At 50.4% G+C, this 19,104-nt stretch overlaps 1 protein-coding gene across 4 annotated transcripts in view; it reads left to right on the plus strand.

The window, feature by feature from the left end:
* PTBP2 (polypyrimidine tract binding protein 2) overlaps nucleotides 1-4,371 on the plus strand; it is a 31,687-nt gene extending 27,316 nt beyond the window's left edge. Inside the window, exons 9-14 of one of the 4 annotated variants that reach the window (XM_087827739.1) lie at nucleotides 17-171; nucleotides 1,606-1,639; nucleotides 2,053-2,145; nucleotides 2,363-2,579; nucleotides 2,680-2,757; nucleotides 2,918-4,371. In XM_087827739.1, coding sequence (XP_087683865.1) covers nucleotides 17-171; nucleotides 1,606-1,639; nucleotides 2,053-2,145; nucleotides 2,363-2,579; nucleotides 2,680-2,757; nucleotides 2,918-3,050 — 710 coding nt within the window. In that variant the 3' untranslated portion in view covers nucleotides 3,051-4,371. The remainder of the gene's footprint in view (nucleotides 1-16; nucleotides 172-1,605; nucleotides 1,640-2,052; nucleotides 2,146-2,362; nucleotides 2,580-2,679; nucleotides 2,758-2,917) is intronic. The other 3 variants (XM_087827740.1, XM_087827741.1, XM_087827742.1) reach the window with 3 other exon arrangements.
* Nucleotides 4,372-19,104: the final 14,733 nt, after the last annotated feature.

The raw sequence follows: 19,104 nt of genomic DNA on the forward strand, positions 1-19,104 counted from the left end.
TTTATTTTAAAATTAGGGCTTCCTGTTGCAGCTGTTCCAGGAGCTCTGAGTCCTCTGGCCATTCCAAATGCTGCGGCGGCTGCGGCTGCGGCTGCAGCGGGCCGCGTGGGGATGCCCGGAGTCTCCGCCGGCGGCAACACAGTCCTGCTGGTTAGCAATTTAAACGAGGAGGTTAGTGGCCTGGTCTTGTCCTGTTCACCCTTTAGCTCCATTTCATCCGTGCAAGTTGTTCATGTTTATTTCATTTTGCACTTGCCTTTCTTTTTTATGTACATTCATTAGTCAAAGTATTTTTTGTATGTTTCTATTTCTGAATAAAATCTTATGTACTTGTTTAAGTAATACTTTATTTCCTTAGTCATATCTCTTTAAATATATACATATTTTTTAACCTAACTACCTATTTTTCCTAAGAAAAATATGGTGAAGTACAGTAGTTTGGCTTTTTATCTTTTTGTTGTTCTCAAAGGCAAGCGTAATAATCCAGTTGCAGATTTAACTGTGAGACAGTTTTGCTCTTTGCCTTTTTTAATTATTTGCTTGTTCATTTCATGCTTATGTGTCATTGCATTTTTTTTAATCTTATTTTATGTGAACTACTCTAATGCGTTTTTCTTTGAAGGTTCTCCCAAAGATCTTGCCGAGGCACTCTTCCAGCCTTCCTTAGTAATTTTTCTTTGCAGTTATTAGTCATTGTCTCCTAAAAATATTTTTCAACTTTATCCCCCCCTTGTTAAATAAAATGTATTGTTATTTTTTTAGTTGTACATTTTATGTCTGATATATTTTATTTGATTGCTATGAAAGCTGGTATGAAATGTGGGAGGCTCAGTGTATCAGTTTACGGTGTCTAATTTGAATATTTGTTTCATTTTTAATTGGCCTCTGTTAATACGAACATTAAGCTTATTTTACCATTTAATACTATTGTCATTCACAGTTGTGCATGTTAAAATGTTTGAATCAGAGTGCCTTTGTTTTTCTTTTAAAAATTTTGCCTGCATTTCATAACCAGCCATGCTTATGCAGTTGAAGTTCAGAGTTTAAGTCCCTGTGCATGCTCTCCTTCCCCATGTTGAGATGAAATGCTGTAATTTACTCTTTGATGTAGATGTACTTTACCCATATTTGTCTTGGATGACTACATTTTACTCAGTTTTTCTTGTACAGTACATAAACCAACCATTTTCTGACCAAATTCCTGCATTTCCTATGTACTGACCTATATTTTATTTTTTTTTTGTTCCCCGATTCCTTATTTTTTTCTTCTGCATTGCTGTTTCCCTTCCCCATTTCATCTTCTCCCTGTGTGTGCACCTTCCCTCTCCTTGTCTTTCCAAACGCCCATTCCCTCCCCGTCTGACCCTTTATTCTCCTTGTCCTTGTCTTCATTCCCTGTCTCCATTCCCTCTGTTCATGCTTCTGTGCTTGAACAAATGTTCCTCGGACCAACTTGCCCCAATTAACCGCCTTGAACCATGATCCATGACCACCTCACCATTCTGCGGGAACCACCCTTCGTTATGGATGATCTGTTCATCTCCGCTCTTCCTCGACTCTTCTCTCTTCTTGTCTTACGCTGCTTGCTCTTCTCTCCTTCTAAAGATGGTTACGCCCCAAAGTCTGTTTACCCTCTTCGGTATGTTATTGTTAGCACTATACTTTTATTATTGATTTGATTTTGGTTTCACCTTAATTCTTATTTGTAGCTAGCACTTTGGCTTAAAGTTGAATAGTAAATCTTTTGCTATTTTTCTTTGCTATTTAAAACTCTCCATAGACACAAAGTTTGTTTTAATGCATGCCGATTTATTTTGCATGGTCTTTAATGTCATTCACATAGCCTTGAGGGTTTATCAAAATTTGTTCTTTTCAGAATTCACTGTTCAGAATCTTGATCTTTCTTTATCCATTTGTGAGAGTGATGAGTTTGAATGAGTGATCATGTTGGCGTCTGAATGTTTCATTAATATGTCAGAAAGATAACCTTTAGCTGACTTGCACATAAAATTAATTCCATTTTTGGATTACCTCTCTGTGGCTCCACAAAAGGTGTTTATGGCGACGTGCAGCGTGTGAAGATTTTGTACAATAAGAAAGACAGTGCTCTGATCCAGATGGCTGACGGCAACCAGTCACAACTGGGTAAGGCGAAGGCTGTGTGCTCACCTGTCCATGTTCGGATCTGACCTCAAATAGCTAATGCAAGTCTGTGAGTAAAGAAAACCTTTAAGTCAGTGAGAAACTGACCAGTGGTTACTAGACACTCATGACTTCTTTTTAAATCAGAGAATTAAGATTTTTAGACTTTTAATTTTGCTTTGAACTTTGTTAAAACTTAGGCATTGTTTCTTTTTTATAGCCATGAACCATCTTAATGGACAGAAAATGTATGGAAAAATTATCCGTGTCACTCTGTCTAAACATCAGACTGTGCAGCTACCTCGGGAGGGACTTGATGACCAAGGTCTCACAAAAGATTTTGGTAATTCCCCATTGCATCGTTTTAAGAAACCTGGATCCAAAAATTTTCAGAACATTTTTCCTCCGTCTGCAACCCTTCATCTGTCCAATATCCCGTAAGTAGTCAAGCTGATGTTGATGACGATGGACCTTTTAGAAATGAAGTATAAAATTGATTAATACCTTTTCTTGTTCGTTCTGCTCCAATTTCCCTAGCCCTTCAGTTGCAGAAGAGGACCTGCGAACACTGTTTGCCAACACGGGGGGCACTGTGAAAGCATTTAAGTTTTTTCAGTAAGCAAACTCTCTTGTCTTTACGTGGGTGGCTGGATAGAAGTAGAAGTTCCCTCCAAGTAGTTCTTACCCTTTCTGTTTATGGCGAGGGCAGAGTTCAAGGATGTAGTTAAGCCTTTCCTAGTTGTAGGAAGTATCTAATTTTATTCTTTTGTTTCAGAAGAGATCACAAAATGGCCCTTCTGCAGATGGCCACAGTGGAGGAGGCCATCCAGGCCCTGATCGACCTCCACAACTACAACCTGGGGGAGAACCACCACCTGAGAGTGTCCTTCTCCAAGTCCACGATCTGAGGCGATGGAGAGCGGAGGGGGTCGCAGTGTGGTGTCATCACCTAGTGACTGTTCAGAAAAGTGGGGACCAGAGTTTGATTTTTTTTGTTTTTTGTTTCCTTTTTTTCCTCATGCTGTTACCATTCCTTGGTTCTAAAACGAAATGGCGTATGTAAAGCAGGGCTACCAACTGCTGAATTCCATCTGTTCATAGGAAGCCATTTTTACTGTCGAAAATTTCAGTTCCATTTTCCTTTCCTTTTTCAGCTTAGTTGACATACGTGCCTTAAAGGAAAAGTAGTGTTGCTGTTCTGCATCTACTAGGAGGGGGCTTGTCTCGGGCACATTGTTACGTGGGGTTACACTAGGGTTAGGCAGGGGTGTGTAAAAAGGTTAAGTTTTTGTTTCTCCTGCTTGGAACTTACTTTGAATTACTGGCTTGTCACATTTCTTTCTAGTTTATCAAATAAGATACAGGATATTGAAAGAATAAAGCAGCATTTTTTAGTTTTACTACCTTAGGCTTTATTGCTTTAAAAAAACATTGGCCTTTTGTATCTCACAATTCTGGTCTAGATTCAGTTATGAATGTAGGCATTAGTTACATTAACAAGATGCAGAGTATTAATTTCTGTAAGTTTGAGCCCTACGTGGAAAGCATTGTGGAACCTTAACCTTTTGTACACGCTCTTGTGGGACGCGTCATATAACTAACTGTCAGCACTAAGTACTGTCTTGTTTGTGGCTGAATATTTTTCGTAGATGTTTTTGAAGTTGACATGACTTATGTGCATTTAAATATATATTGCCATCCTTAGTTTGTAATTGAGACTTGGACTATGGTTGTGGATTTCTGAGCATGTGAAGACTGGTCTAGCTAGTTCAGGAACCGGTGCATGTATTTTTCAAAGGTAAAGCAAGTGCACTGCAAACATTTGCAGGAAGATTAATTTTGTGGCAGTTTTCTAAAACTGACAACCAGGTGGGACCAAAGTTTATGTGCCTTTAGTCTTAATTTACCTTGCATTGTAATATTCAGTTTTAATAAATCTTCAAAATATTTTGTATTTAGGAATAGATCTGACTTTAATAAAAACATGGCTCAGAATCTACAGGTCAAATTAATTTGAACAGTTCTTGTCGATCTGAATTGTTGATTCTGTTTAAATGACCAATACTTTTTTGAAATTGATGTACTTAGTTTCAAGATTCATAGATTCTGTTATCTATGTAGACAGAATGGTCATGTATATTTTCTATTAGTTGAGTTTTTACATCTTTAGAAATGTAAAATTCAGTATAGTTTGAAAGCGGCACAATTAAAAATTACTTTTCTAACAAAGTCGGGAGGTTTGATGGTGGTCTACTTTCCTTGTGTGTACTCTGCTCACCTCTGTAGCATGCTCAATAAACACTCTGCAGCTCTGTACTCACCTCTGTCTCTCTCTGCCTCTCTCCTCTCTCCCTCACTGTGCTGCTGATGTCCTGTTTACTCTGCCAGGGTGGGAAAGGAGCAGTGGTGCCCAGTCCAGGGCTTTATTCCACAAATAAACCGAGATGCTGTGAAAACTCACTAGCGGGTTCTTCTTAATTTAAAAGATGGTGACTGCTTCCCAGGAGAACACGGAATTAACATTTCCCACCCTGTTATAATCTGCTGCTTAAAGACCGACTGATGGTAGCTGGTGTTGTCGTCTCCCGGTAGATGAGTGCAGTGCAGCCCTCTCTGGCTGCCTGGCCGTGCTCTCTGGCAGTTTCCTCTTCCATCCTTTCTGTCTGCTGAAGGTCTCCTACTCAGACAGCCCTCCTGAGCTTTAATAGCACTCGATGTTGGGAAGACAAGGTGACCTGTCCTCTACTTGTGCCTTGGGTGGGATCTTCTCACCAAGATACACATTCAGGTATTTGAAACTTAATGGTAATTTATGATTTCACCACTTTCACTTTTTAAAGGATTCTGATTAAGGTCCTATTTGTATTACTCAAAGTATTTTAGGTCACATTTTTCAAACAGGTGTATTGGTGTCAGATAACCTCAGAGTTAAACATGTTTCTTAGGTTGGTTCTGTGATAAAATAACTCAATGCAAATGTGTGTAGGCGAGGAGAGAGAGGGACTTGGGGGGTGTTGGAGAGGACTGAACAGGAGATGGTCTGAGTGTCTGGATGGGGTGCGGGTGTAGAGGTTGCCCCTCTCTGTCCAGATAGACCGAGTGCTCACTGAGGGCTGGGGTCAAGTCGGGTTGGTTACGCTCCCAGAAGCCCAGAGGAAGAAAGGAAGAGAGGGACACTGTCACTGTGAGTGGGTGTCTGCGTTAGAACTTCTTCCCCTTTTCTATTTTAGCTTCACAGAGTGTTTCTTTCTTTACTCATACATTCTCTGTTCAATCCAGCACAGAGTACTTTGGAATGTGACTTCTGAGGTGTATAATACTGTAGGGTTTTCACCAGATGTACCAAAAAAGGCTTCGCACATCAGCGCTCACTCTTCAGTGCTGTAAGTTAGTGTAGGTTCACCTGCGTGGAGGGTTCCATAGAGAAATGACCCCCCCGGAGAAGTCACAGCTCTGCACCGACGCGCGTTCTGCAGGTGGGCGGAATCTGTGTGGCTACTTGTTAAAACTTGACTCCTTTGTCTATGCCACTTCTTATTTTCCTCTCTGGGCTGGCCTTTTTCGCCTTTTTCCCCAGCTTCCTTCTCGTTCCACTAGAATCCAAGAGTTAAATAAGCAATTTTTTAAGATGCCCTCATCAGGCAACGTGAAGCAGTGTCATCGCCAAGCCAGGTGAGCCTTTGAGTGGGAAGAACCTGCAAGACCACGAACGCAGCTGATGAAGAGCAACCGGAAAGCTGGCTCATTCATCAGGCTCTTTTCCTGTTCGGCAATTACTTCAGAATCTTTTTCTGTGGTCAGTTTGTCATCTCTGTGCCGGTTCGTAATCTGTATCTGTAGCTGCCGAGTCTGTGACCAGCACTTCAGCCCGTTAGCTTCTCCACACCTTGCAACCAGCGACAGGCGCAGGAACTGCCCTTCCCACAGCTGTTCACTGACAGGTGCTCGTCGGCTTCAGTGAGCCGGTCAGTGAAACACCTGCGAGCGCTGCCGTGGGCTGCGACCCTGAGGTTTCCCCACGGTGTTATATTTTTAAATATTAAAAAAGGCACCAAAACAACAGTCAGTTGCAGACTTTCAGGTTTTCCACATAATCATGACCTTGAGGGGTGCTGAACTGGAGCTTTGTGCGAAATTCACAAGCATGACCACGATTTCAAGCAGCGCCGTCTCAGGGTCGCCTCATTGCCGTAAGGAGGCTGCCAGAAGTCTCACTCTCGAGTTAAACCTCAGGAAACCTGTTCTGCGGGAGGAAATCAACGCCGAAACCCCGCTCTGACTCGGGGGCTCCGGTTTATTCCTAGGACTCCTGAGGATGCCTGTCAATCACAGAAGTTTTATTGCCTATTATATTTACTTTTTAATATAAATTTCAATAAAGCATTCTCTGAGGCTAATGCTCTGTATATTACTACTTTTACCACGTGTGCATCTTCATTAACTCTAGAGACCCGGGAAGCTTGCAAATCCTACACATCCCAGATTTCGGTACAATAGGTATTAACTCCAAACTCGGGATGCTGACGACCAGCCGTCCCTTTAATAGGCAAGAGCAGGGGTGGCGGGCCACCTGGGCGTGTCCCCTTTGGCATTGACTTGACTGCGAAGTTACTTGGCGGCTGATTAAATGACACATCCATGAAAAGACAAGTCATTTACTCGAAGAAAACATGCATCTCTCGAAGCTGCTCACTGGTAGCTCAAAATCTTACTGTTTGAAAAAATCCTTTTGCGGTGAAACACCTGCTGCATTTCTAGAAATCGCTCAAAGTTACCGTCTCAGAAAGAGCCTCATACGGTTTGCGTGCTGGTATCTCACTGAGCCCCTAATTCTGAACTGGAGGAGATGACCTCGCCTGGTGGTTCCTTTTCAGTCACCGTCAGACCTGTCACCAGTGTCCCCTAGAAACTGCCCTCCCCAGGTGACTGACCTCACGGCCAAATTTTCCCGGCAGCTTACAGCTGCTCCCGCCCCCTCCCGCGCGGGTCCCGGTCCCAGGACGACTCCTGGCGAGACGACCTGTTAACATCGCTCTCCAGAGCCTCTGGCCGCCCGTCCCCACGAGCCGAGACCAAGTGAGCTCATCAGAGGGGTTTGTCCCGGAGACACTGCAGGGCCCGCGGGGTGGGCGCGCACCTGAGGGCGGCCAGCAAGGGCAGAGCGCTCGGACGGCTGCGAAGTGGGTGACCCGCGCGGTCAGGACGCCCCCTGCTCCACAGATGAGGTCCTGCAGCCACAGCTGCAGTGAGCTTGGGTGGGGGGCTCAGCTTTACATTCTCCCCTCGGCCTCGGGGGGACGGGCTTCGTCGCCTCCCTGACAGGCTGCTGGGCAGGTGCATTCAGGTCCCCAGCCCTGTCTGCTTCCCCCAGGTTAACATGGGCATCTCTGCCCTCCTGCCCTCCCTGCTTGGGGTAGGGGCTCTTCCTTTCCTCTTCATAGTGCCTCTTGTGAACCTGGCCAGGGGACTGTCCCCTTTATTGCCCGGGCGTTTCCCCCACCTCTGGTTCTCTCCCAGTCTCTCTCTACAGGCCTTTCTCTGCGGCCTGGCCACTGGGACTCCGGGGGTGCGTTCGGTGGACCCTCGGCCCCCGTCTGCAGGCTGAGAGTTGACTCACCAGCTCACTACGTGGCATCACCTGGGGACACAGATCCTCATCCTTAGAGGGAGATAAGTTTTCTCAGAAACCATTCCAGTGACCAGCAGGAATCCACAGGATGAAGACACTCAAAACAACGCCTCGTTTATTCAGTGGGGAAACCCTCTCAAAGCCGTCGGCGCTACACAGCCTTCATCGTGAGGTTCCTGCAAGGACCACCGGCGGCATCTTTGTAAAAGACCCCGCACACGCCCGACTCGCTGACAGCCGCGGCAACGGGTGGTGGCACCCACTGGGTCCGGCTGCCCCTTGTCTGCACGGAGCCTGGCAGAGCCCACGCTCACGTATGCTCGCCGAGTAACCATGATCTGCAATCCAGTTAACAGAAAAGACTGTCCACGTAAAATATTTATAAAGCCTGTGCCTCTGTAACTGTAGAGTGGCGCGTAACCTATAACAGTAACAGGACACGCCGGCAGAAATCACCTGCATAACCCTCTGGCTTCCTGACGTCTGAACTGCTGGGAATGAGGGAGTGAGCTCGGCCGAGAAATCAGAGCTCTGGCCGGGACCAGGAGGTGCACTGCTCCCTCTCCGGCCCCGTGCAAATCCCGGCTCCGACTCCAGCCGAGAGAGTATCTGACTTTCTTTGCTGCTCTGCCCATGGATCTAAACACCATCAGCATTATCTCTAGGGCATCTGGTTAAAGTGGAAAACAAAACCTAGGCCGCTGAGTAGTGCCGGCCGCGTGGCCGGGGGAGATGTCAGTGTCCTTACAGGAGGAAGTAACGTCGCTTCCACAGGAGAAAGAGAGAGGACTGTGGCTCCCAGGAGGGGGGAGCAGGGGACCAGTGACGGGGCATCACTAACGAGCTGCCTGCTGAGCGTCTCTATCTGCACGGGGAGAAAGTTAATTGGAGCACAGACCCGCCGAGAAGGCGCGAGGCCACCCAGGGGCCACTTGATGGACGCTGTGCTCCCTTAGAAGAAAGAAATGCTGTAAATTAACTGCCGGGCAGGACTGGAAGGAGTGTCCGTCCGCCCCAGCCCCTCCCTCCCCGTGAGGCCCAGCGTTCCTCCTCCACACGACCGAATCCAGGGAGAAGGCGGGACTGCAACTCACCCTCCCCGCTCCAGGATCCAAAGCCCCACAGGGCCTGGCGGAGCGAGGGCCGCTCCAGGACCCCGGGCCAGAGGCTAAACCGGAAACTCATTCTCACAGGGCGGGAGCCTGGAGGTCTGAGGTCGGGGTGCCTGCGGGGTTGGTCCCTTCTCTCCTCCCCCATAGATGCCTGTCTTCTCTGTTTTCACACGGTCTCCCCTCTGTGAGCGTCGGTGTCCTGATCTCTCCGGGGCCCCAATGACAACCTCATGACATCACCTCTTCAAAGGCCCTCCCTCCAAATAGCCACAGTCTGAGGGACAAATTCAACCCATAACAGGACCCCACCTGATCTTCACAAAGGCACGTGTTGTGCTGTGTAATTCTGCAACTCACACCCACTCAGGGAAGACCCACTTTGGTCTCTTATACGCGTTCATGAAATTCTATTTTAGACACAGAATTCAGCAGCTTAAAAACCCCTGCCCAAACGAACAGGCAGAAGAAAGAATGAAAAACTCCCGTTCTGTTCCCAACCTCAGACAACGTAAATAATTTCCCCAAATCACGCAGCTGGCAGAGCCGAGAGCCAGCAAGGCCACGGCCTGCTCTCCGCGCCCTCCCAGGGAAAGTCACCTAAAAGCCCATTACAGAAATGACAAGCTGCAGCCAGGAACAAAATCTCCAGGAGAAAATAGGGCAGGTGCCAGACTGAGGGCCGAGGGGCCACCGGCTCCTCCTCGGGCCCCCAGCCCGCTTTTCACCCTGCGTGATTCGCGCGTCCTTCCTCCCCGTGTCCACGCACAACGCTCTCAGGAAACTCACTGTGGACAAGCACCTACTTGGGGGGATACATGAGACCCTTTTTTATGCTGTTCCTTGCCCTGCTATGCAGAAAAATAAATCGGAATTGGTCCCCAAAACAACTTACCAGAGACATGAAAAATAGACTTTCATATTCGCACACGGCCCTGGGTGATTGAAAAAATAAAACCTGCACACGAAGCGTGGGAGATACAGATCATCAAAGTGCCCCCAGCAGCGCAGAGTAACAAGACCCTTAACTTGCCAGGATACTCAGGTAAGGAATGTGTGTATTAATATAATTCTCCAGTGAAGTGAAACCACCCAAAAGCGATTATTTTAGCCCTCAAAAAAGTATGTCATCTTACTCTTAAAATGGCTATAATACTCTATCTTTAAAAATTTCAATCACTTCCAAGCCTGACTGTGACAGATTAGCAAGGACTCGACGTGCCCGCCCACCGGAAACGACTAGAAAACGACAAGATGTGCTGACCGGGGCTTTCCCGAACTCGGCCAGAGCGGCGTGGAGCCCCCACGCACGGCACAGGGACCCGGCCTCCCCCGCTCTTATGGCCAATAGGCGCTCTCTCCGTTCTGGACTCTGCCTGTCTGTTTACGGTCTCTCTGCACATCTCGCAATACGTGGTCCACGACCACAGCTGTGCCACGTGCCCGTGAACAGGGCGAAGCCACGTGAGCCCAGGCCGGCAAGGCCGTGTCCCAGGATCGGACCGGCCACCCCTGGTCGACGCTTACATACGTATAATAACAGTTTCCTCCCAAGCTGTCCAGAAAGTCCTCAGAGCGAATTACTCCAGAAATACAGGTGGGTAAAAAAAGGAAAACAGAATTTTACTCTTAAAATAGAGGCTTAGGAACAAGATCATTTCTCTGAACTGTATTATCATGTGAAGGTTTTCGTTTGTTTTTTATTTCTCGGCTCAGGTTCAACAGACGTCACAAAGTCAACTCTGATAGTCGATTACCGTCACCTCTCCCCACCCTCTACCCCCGCCGGTGTCAAAAGATGTGACGAGAACTGAAGTTCCGGTGAAAGACGCCGACTGTGATGAAAGCGTCTCCGGAGACGATCGCAGGAGAGTCTGTTTCAATAACCCTCCGGCCGTGTGCACAGTGTGGACACGGGGTTTAAACTCAGGCCAGTGCCCCTCCAACTCTAATGAGAACGGAGCCAAACGCCGATCGGCAGGTCACTGCTCCCGGGGCCGCGAGAAGTCCGCACACACTCCATTCTGGGACGGGGGTGCACGGAGGCCACTGGGGGAGGGAGCCACAGCCCGGGCGCGTTGGGCATTCCTCCTTCTCCCCGAGTTCGGAGCACACTGAAGGGCAGTGCACCGGGGACAGTCCCTGCGGATCAGACCCTCTGCCCATCTGCCCCCGGCAGAAACGCACAGTCATCGCCCCGACCTCGTGGCTGACTCAGGTCAAGGACGAGCCTCCCCAGCGACGGGCGGTTTGGAAAGACAAGGAACCAGGAGGCACTGACCTGGGCCGAGAGCTGCTCCTGGTCCCGGGAAGAGAGGAGTGACGGGCGGAGACGCGGAGGGAGTGGCCCGGGTTCTGCTTTCCTTTCAGGAGGCGCCCTTGGAATTACTCATGTCTGTGGAAATAAGAGTAGAAAATAAATGTTTCCTCTAGTTCCTAGCGCTTCTAATACTCATTTCAACACTTCCAACAATACTGTGACGTAGGTATTTGTGTCTCCGTTTTATAGGCAATGAAATGAGGCCCAGAGAGGTTACATAACTGGGTGAGGTCACACAGCTATCGCGTGGTGGGCGCGAGGTTCAAATCTGGGTTTGCTTGAACCGAAACACTCCCCCTCCTGCCGTGTTTATGCCACATCAGCGTAGGGCTGAGTCAGGAGGTGCTGAGTCTCGGAGGCTCATGAGGACGCCCGGCGCAGAGGTGCGGTGGAAGCAGCATCTGGGTGCAGGAGGGATCCAGGGCTGGGGTAACAAATGCCGGAGGGAGGGGAGCACATGGGAGGGGGGCTTCCGAGTAAGAGGAAGTTCAGCCTGAAGGGTCATTTGAGGGGGGCACGTGCGCAGGGGGGCACCGTGGGAAAGGGAGGGCTTGGGGTAGTCAACCAAACGAGTTCAGTCACATACAGGGTGTCCCAAAAAAGTGTACACGCACTTCGAACGATTATAAAGTCAGTATTTGTCCACGCACAGTTCATTCTCAACATTTCGAAGAATCTACAGAAATGAATAATTTTTTTGGTCAATGACTGCTTTCCAACTGATGACCGTTCTGGTCCAGGCCCTGCTGATAACGCGAAGCAGTGGAATCGCCAGCATCGAGGATCATTTCGTTCGGTATTTGTGGGCCCTCAGTGCGTCGACTGTTGCCGGATTTGTACCATAAACTATCTGTTATGCATCCCCATTTTAAAAAGTCTAGTGGCCTGTTAGGGTAAATTTTCTTTGTTCAAAGCTTAGTCTGGCTTCACCCATTATCTCGATTCAGTTAAACCTAAAAAGGAGTGAAAATTAAGTGAGTTGTCATCAGCTGTTCAAGTGTGTGTACATTTTTGGGGACATCCTGTACTCACACCGATATTTTAACGGGAAGTTTTTCTTTGGAATCTGACGTATTTTCAAAGAAAGATCATTGTGTTCACAATTGTGTTCAGCAGCCTCTGAGCACAGGCGCAGTTCTGCTCTGTAACTGCTGCGGCCTCTCGGGTGGACGGCAGCATGGACCACGGGTTTGGGTTGACAGTTAAACCGAGAAGACGCCACAGGCTCCAGCGGCGTTTAGCTTTGGGACAGGCTGCCGGACACAGCAGCACGAATGGCCCAGCAGAGTCGGGGTTCAGAGCCCCGGGCACAGCTCCTGAGGTCCCCCCGCAGCTGGGATGCAGTCAAAGTCGGCGGGTGCGAGACAAGCTCCGCGTAGAGAAGCCGGCAGCCTGGGGCCTGTTAGCTTTCACGACGAGCTCGTCACTCAGACCCTCAAAATTCTCACCCGGCTCTCACTCTAGCGCAGCTGACTCTCCCCCGTGAAAGGTTTGCTTTATTTGATAGATAATCTTGACACAAAGTTGCAGGACCTTGGTCCCGTACCTGGTCCGTGGCTGGGTTCTCATGTATCTGCGCCTGGTGCAAACATCTCCTAAAACTTCTTCCACAGAACCCCTCACCCCCTAACGAAGAGACTCAAGTCGGGGGAAGCCTGTACGTATTACACCAGCGACGCAACCGACTTGTAAAGTAACTGTTCGTGGTTTAGAACGACCGGGATCAATCACAGCGACAAAGCAGCAACGACAAAGGAAAACAAAACCCCCAGAATCTCCAAACACAGCTTCAAGCTAATGTACGTAAAAAATAAAAATAATGGATTGACAATGAAAACGTAGGGCACAGCTCCTCACTCGCTGTGACAAGCATCTGGTCGCTTCAGCGTCTTGAGTGGGTAACGGCCGTCTTTGCTCTCGGCTCCAGAGCCCTGGCAGGCGGCTTCCTGGCCGCCGTGGTTCGGGTGCCCGGGCCGCCGTGAACGGCTGAGCCCCAAGGCACTTGGCTACTACGGCAGGGTTCGGACCCACTACTGACCAGGTGAGGGCGGGACCCGGGGGTTAGTAACCTCACGGGGGACCAGCGAGTGATGGGTCCCAAGGGAAAGTGGGAACGGACCAGAAGCAGCAGACAAAACCGTGGCTGGCTAGTGGCGGCCGCTGGACTCCAATGTGTCGACAGCACCATTGTCCACACAGGTCCTCACTCCTCTGAGGGCCAGCCGTCAACTGCGATGCTCCGAAAATGAAGATCGCATATGACTCCACTGTGTCAGAACCTAAGACCCCCACGTCTGCTAATGGGAAATTCACGTTCTTGCAGCCAGACCTGGGAGGATTCGGGAGGGATCGTGCGCATCCTGGCAGAGGCCCGGGCATGCCGCTCTCGGGCGGAGGAAGGGCAGCTCCCGAGCCCGCTGAGCTGGCCTCTGCCGGCGGCCTGTCGGTCAGGGCGCCGCGAACGTTCTTTAGCATCAGGGTAACGATAAAGATCCCTGCTGCGCACTGAAGGCACTTGGGCAGAGTTCCCGTTTAGCTGCACGTCTCCCGTGTGCAAATCCTTTGGGGATCGGCTTTCTGGGGGGAGACCCAGGATCCAGCCCCTTCCAGATCCACATCACCGATGGCCGGGAGCGAGGCGGCGCCTGCAGCGAGGCCGGTTGGGGCTGGCGCCCTCCGCCCGCCCGCGCCGCGCGTCTCCCTACCTGGGAGCCCACCTTTCTTTGCTTCCGTCGCTGGGAAGGAGCCCCCCCGAGCCGATTAACTCTCACCAGGGCTTAAATGGAATGAGAGGAAGACGGCTGATTTAAATCACGCACTGTGAGGATCATTAGAGCGCGGTGTCCTACGGACGGGGCGATTAGAATGCACAGCTCTGCGTCTTCGTAATGTGCACGGAGTCCACCGGCGTGGCCCTCAGCACGACATCCTGCCGGGCGGGGACAGCCATTCACTGCGGCGCTCCCGTGCCGGTGATGCCGGGGACGCGCTGAGTGTCTTTATATTATTCTTAATATAATAATGGCTCCCGGGGCCGCCCGCCGCTGTGAGCGCATATTAACAGCGGCGCCCACTGTGAATTATGAATCTATCGCACAAAGTTTTCAGAAAAAGTACTTACTGTGTATGCAAAATAGCTGCCTTCCCAAGCGCGGGTCTCGGACGGCGTAAAATTGCTCCTCGTGATGTTCTTAAAGGGAAAGACCCCATAAGTCATGTTTGAGCTGAACGCATTCATGAATTATTGCGGTAAAGTCTCCTTTTTAAGGAAATAACTCACCAAGCAGCAGAAGGAACAGAAAATTATCTTTTTAAGCACGTGTAATATGAAGTCAATTCCAGTGAATTTCAGTAACGAACGTGCTCGACGATTTCGCCGTCTTGACGGACCCCACCCACCATTATCTTTTATTCTTGCGATCGCCTGACATCGAGACACTGCCGATCTCCTTTCTCAACGCCAGTGAACTGTCCACAAATGTAGACGTTTCTAGGAAGCACGTTTTTAAATTGCCACGTGGGCCTCATTTGGGGAATATCCACACCCACAGCCACGCCTCCCAGAAAGTCCTGAAATTCCTTTTGTCCAAACGCTGGGACCGCAACATGGGTCCGGTGAGTTTCCACCACACTCTCTCCAGACTCGTCTCCCTCACCTCCCGGCCTCCGGACGGCAGACACGCGTGTGAACACTTGTTACGTCCTGCTCTGCACACACTGTCCCCTCGCCCTGGATGTCCCCCTGCCCCTCGGACACGTCTCAGGTTCAAAGCGAGGGCTGGCGTGCGGGGTGCAATGACCTCCGTTAGGACACTTCCTGGGCAGCATGGTAGTAAAACAGGCAAAACACTACCGACCCCCCGAGACTGCCACGAGCCTGGACGTGTGTGTAATTCACGGCATCCGGTACACATCGGCTGCACCTCACTGCTGACCAGGCTCACTTTTAATTATTTTAAATTATGAGTCTCTCTTACTAGACTACGGGCTCCGTGAGGACAGAGACCGAGCACGGCGCTAAGCGTAAAGCACGGCTGATGAACGCAGGCTGCAAAAACAGGTCGACTGTTTCACTCAGCCGCTCAGTAAGCTGCAGAATTATTTTACACGTGAAGTGTTGCTTTGGTCTTTCACTGACTCTTAAGATTCAGTTTTCTTGCACAATTAACTGCTCTGAATTGGGATGGACTGTCGTAGCTTGACCGGTGGCATTCGTTCACGCTTTCCTCATTCTTTCTTTTTTTTTAAAAAATACATCTTTATTGATTTCAGAGAGAGGAAGGGAGAGGGGGAGAGAGAGAAACGTCAATGATGAGAGTCATTGGTCGGCTGCCTCCTGCACGCCCCCTGCTGGGGATCGAGGGGCCCGCCACCCGGGCCTGTGCCCCGACCGGGAATCGAACTGCCACCTCTGGGATCCTAGGTCGATGCTCAACCGCTGAGCCACACCGGCCGGCCATTCTTTTTTAAGGGAACATAAAATAATGGTGTGTCTTACATTCCATTGGTTTTTTTAAACTCAAAGAAGTGTGGCATCACTCCTAGTGAGAGTTAAAAAATATCAGTTAAGTATCTGCATTGGCCAGAGCGGGCTGAGTGACAAAATAAACCACCGCAAGTCTCAGTGGCTCACCGAAGGTTTAGTGAGTCCTCACGTTCCAGCCTGAGGTGGCTCAGGGGGAGCTGGCTGTCTGCAGTCTCCCAGGGGCCTGTGCTTGTCCCACCTGGTGGCGTCCACGTCCACTGTGGCCGTGGCACCCACTGGACTTCCTCAATGACGTGAAGACAGAGCAGAGAGGACTCAGCGGGAGGCTTCGGAGCCTGTCCTCGATGTGACATCCCTCGGGCAGAACTCAGCCACATGGCCCAACCTCAGGCCCAGGAAAGCCAGACATACAGCCAGGAGGGAGAAGACGCGGGGTTTGCTAAGGACATAAAAATCTCTGCCGCGTGGCCACCACCACATGGGGCAACGTGGAAGCACGCCGTTTCCCAGTCCCACCCATGAGGGCTCGCAGCCCAGCCTCGGTTTCTTTAGCCCGCAGATATTTATTGACCGGCTACCAGAAGCCACGCCACACGCTAAACGGTGCGGAGCAGACAAGAATCGATCCGACCCGAATCCTTCTCTTGAGGATTTTTATCTTCTAAGAGGAGATAAAACAGGCACATAAATAAATAGCTGTAATAGCTCGGCCACGGCGGGCAATGCTGCCATGAACACAGGGCTGTATGTGTAGGCAACGGAGTGTGAAGTATTAAAAGCAGCTCTAAGGTCGGGGGCAATGGGAAGGGCCAGGAGAGGAGACTATGGAGCTGGGAGTTTGGAGGAGACGGGCCGGCCTGGGCTGGGCGGGAAGACAGCTCGTCGGTCGGAGCAGAAAGGTGCGTGGGTGAGGAACGGGCTCGACCCGAGTGCGCCGGAGATTTGCCCCGAACAGACACACGGTCTCCAAGGGCAGGAGAAAATCCCACTGGGCAGAAGCAGCCCAGGCAGAGCGTCTTCAGCAGCATGGTGAGGGACCCAAGGTGTTTTCTGAGTGTGAGCAGGGTCGGCCCCGTGTGCCTCGATGGTTCCATCACTCAGCAGCCGTGTGAGGGCCCCTGCCCCCTGCGGTCTCCCTCCCAGGCCCGATGTGGGGGGTCATGTTCCACGGGCGAGGGGTGGGGAGCCTGCAGAGCTCCTCGTGGATTGCTGGCCAGGGGGGTGGGAGAGATGGAAAGTGTCCCAAGAACCAAGGAGACGTGGCCCAGGGTGGCGGGGAGGCCCTGCTGCCGCAGAACCTGGACCCTGGGAGCTGTGGGAAGGGAGTGTCGCCTCTGGTTCTTCATGAGGCTGCGGCCCTTCGCCTGCAGGAATTCAGCTGGTAAGTCTCCTTCCAACAAAGACTGTCCCCTCTTTAACAGCTACAGAAGCTTATCAGCCCCTGTTGTGACCTTTACAGGTTTATTTCTATTTAAATCACTCAATCTGACTGGCGTTCGTCTCTGACAGCAGCAGCAGTCGTCCCTCTGGACGCTCTGAGATGCACAGGGTTTTAAATCTTCCGGCGCTGGCGTCCCCAAGACAGGACTCGCCGCCTCCTTCACGGGCAACGGACTGAAGGGGCACCGCCGCCACCAGACGGCAAAAGGAGGCAGGGCTTCCCTGTGGCTCAGTCACCTGAAACCCCACAGGGCCGGTGGCTCCAATAAGGAAACGCCGTAGGGGCACCTCCGAGGCTTTTACGGGGGCGTGAGCTGCGGAGGGGAACCCCGAGGTGCGACCCCCCCACGCCGACGCCTGCTCAGCGGCGTCCTCACAGCTCTCGGGCGGTTCTGGGAGTTAGCTCACAGCACCTCTGTCTCTAGAATTCTTCCAAATGCCCCGTTTCCACGTCGATAGCAGGAATGACCGCGATGTCAACACGCGACACCTATGAATGTTCGCCGTCCGCTCCGGAGCGCGGTGCACAGGTTACACGCTTTTCCCTTACCTCAGGTCAACCCAACGGGACGGCCGCTGTTATCCCAGACTTTACAAATGGGAAGTGAACGCACAGAGAGGTTAAGTGATTGTGCTCAGAGCTGCACAGCAGTAGCAAGGCCGTTCCAGTTTGACGTCGGGCTTAGACCACATGGATCCCGTTTGGCTGACATGAGAAACTGGGTCCTCTCCTGCCCTCCTGCAGCCTGTAGTCCACGCCCTCCCCGACTCTGCGTGCAGAGCCGCGCTGAGCGCCTTTCCTGCACTGGATTCTGGTTTTATGGGGTTTCACAGACGCATAAAACGCAGCCACTGGCCAAAGCCACGGTGTCAGTGATCCTAAGGAGTTCAATTTTCCTCTGGGTGGGGGTGGGGGTGGGAGCTGGAACAGTCTAAGGATGCGAGTCCCACCTGAAAACTTCCCGGGAGCTGGAATTTACATTCTTTCAAAGCAGCCCCCTGTTCAAGGCTCCGCGTTAAACCTGAAGGAGCCACCTGTCCAGCGAGGCCCCTGCCCGCTCTGCTAGCGCCCCCTGTGGGGAGGGGCCGAGGCCGGGCGTGGGAGCAGCTGGACGCTCCGGCTCCTGCCCGGGGCAGAGCGGGCTGGGAACGGTCAGCTCTGGTGGCCTTGATCAGTCCCCGAATAAAGACGGTTTGACTGTCAGCGTCTCCCTTTTCAAATTGAGAACTGATTCTGAAAAATTCTGGTCTTCGGGCTGATTTCCCAGATCTGCCGGGAGGGTGTCCTCCCCCGCGCCCCCTCTTCCTAGCACCCCTCCTCCTCTCTCCGTTATCATCGGAAACCAACATAAATTTCCTTTCCGACTCTCTGCCTCCCTATTTCACCCACTGTTTCTTCCAGGGAATTTTTATCTGAAGATTCCTCTGTCAGCTGCTCATGGAGCCTGCACATCTCCACAGAAGGTAAGGTATATTCCGATTTATTCAAACCCAATCAGCAACCGTTAATGAATTCCTAAGGGCGGGAGATCAGTTATGTTCTATTTATATTTAATTAATTTCATGTTGCCTCACTTGTCTTTCATAATTACTCTAAGCCATTGGAGAAAAGCATATTACATACACAGTAATATTTTTATTAGCAAAAGAAGCCTCCCAGCTTTGGTTCCTCCACAAATTTTATTTCCTCCATGTAGAATCAACCCCATACTTGTTTTTGGTAGCAAATAAAACTCAGTTGTAAGGGGTAGGGGTGGGGGGGAGGGGGGCCTAATATGTGGTGAGGGAAGATGATTTGACTTTGGGTGGTGGGCGCACAGTGCATTGTACGATCTTGTATCATAGAAACTCACACCTGAAACCTATGTGATCCTATTAACCAATGTCACCCCAATAAATTTAATTTAAAAAATACAAAATAAAACATGGGGAAAAACCGCCTCAGTTGTGACTGTTTATTGCTCGCGCTTGCTCCCAG

Source organism: Miniopterus natalensis, chromosome 19, assembly GCF_054644295.1.
Source record: "Miniopterus natalensis isolate mMinNat1 chromosome 19, mMinNat1.hap1, whole genome shotgun sequence".
Lineage (NCBI taxonomy): Eukaryota > Metazoa > Chordata > Mammalia > Chiroptera > Miniopteridae > Miniopterus > Miniopterus natalensis.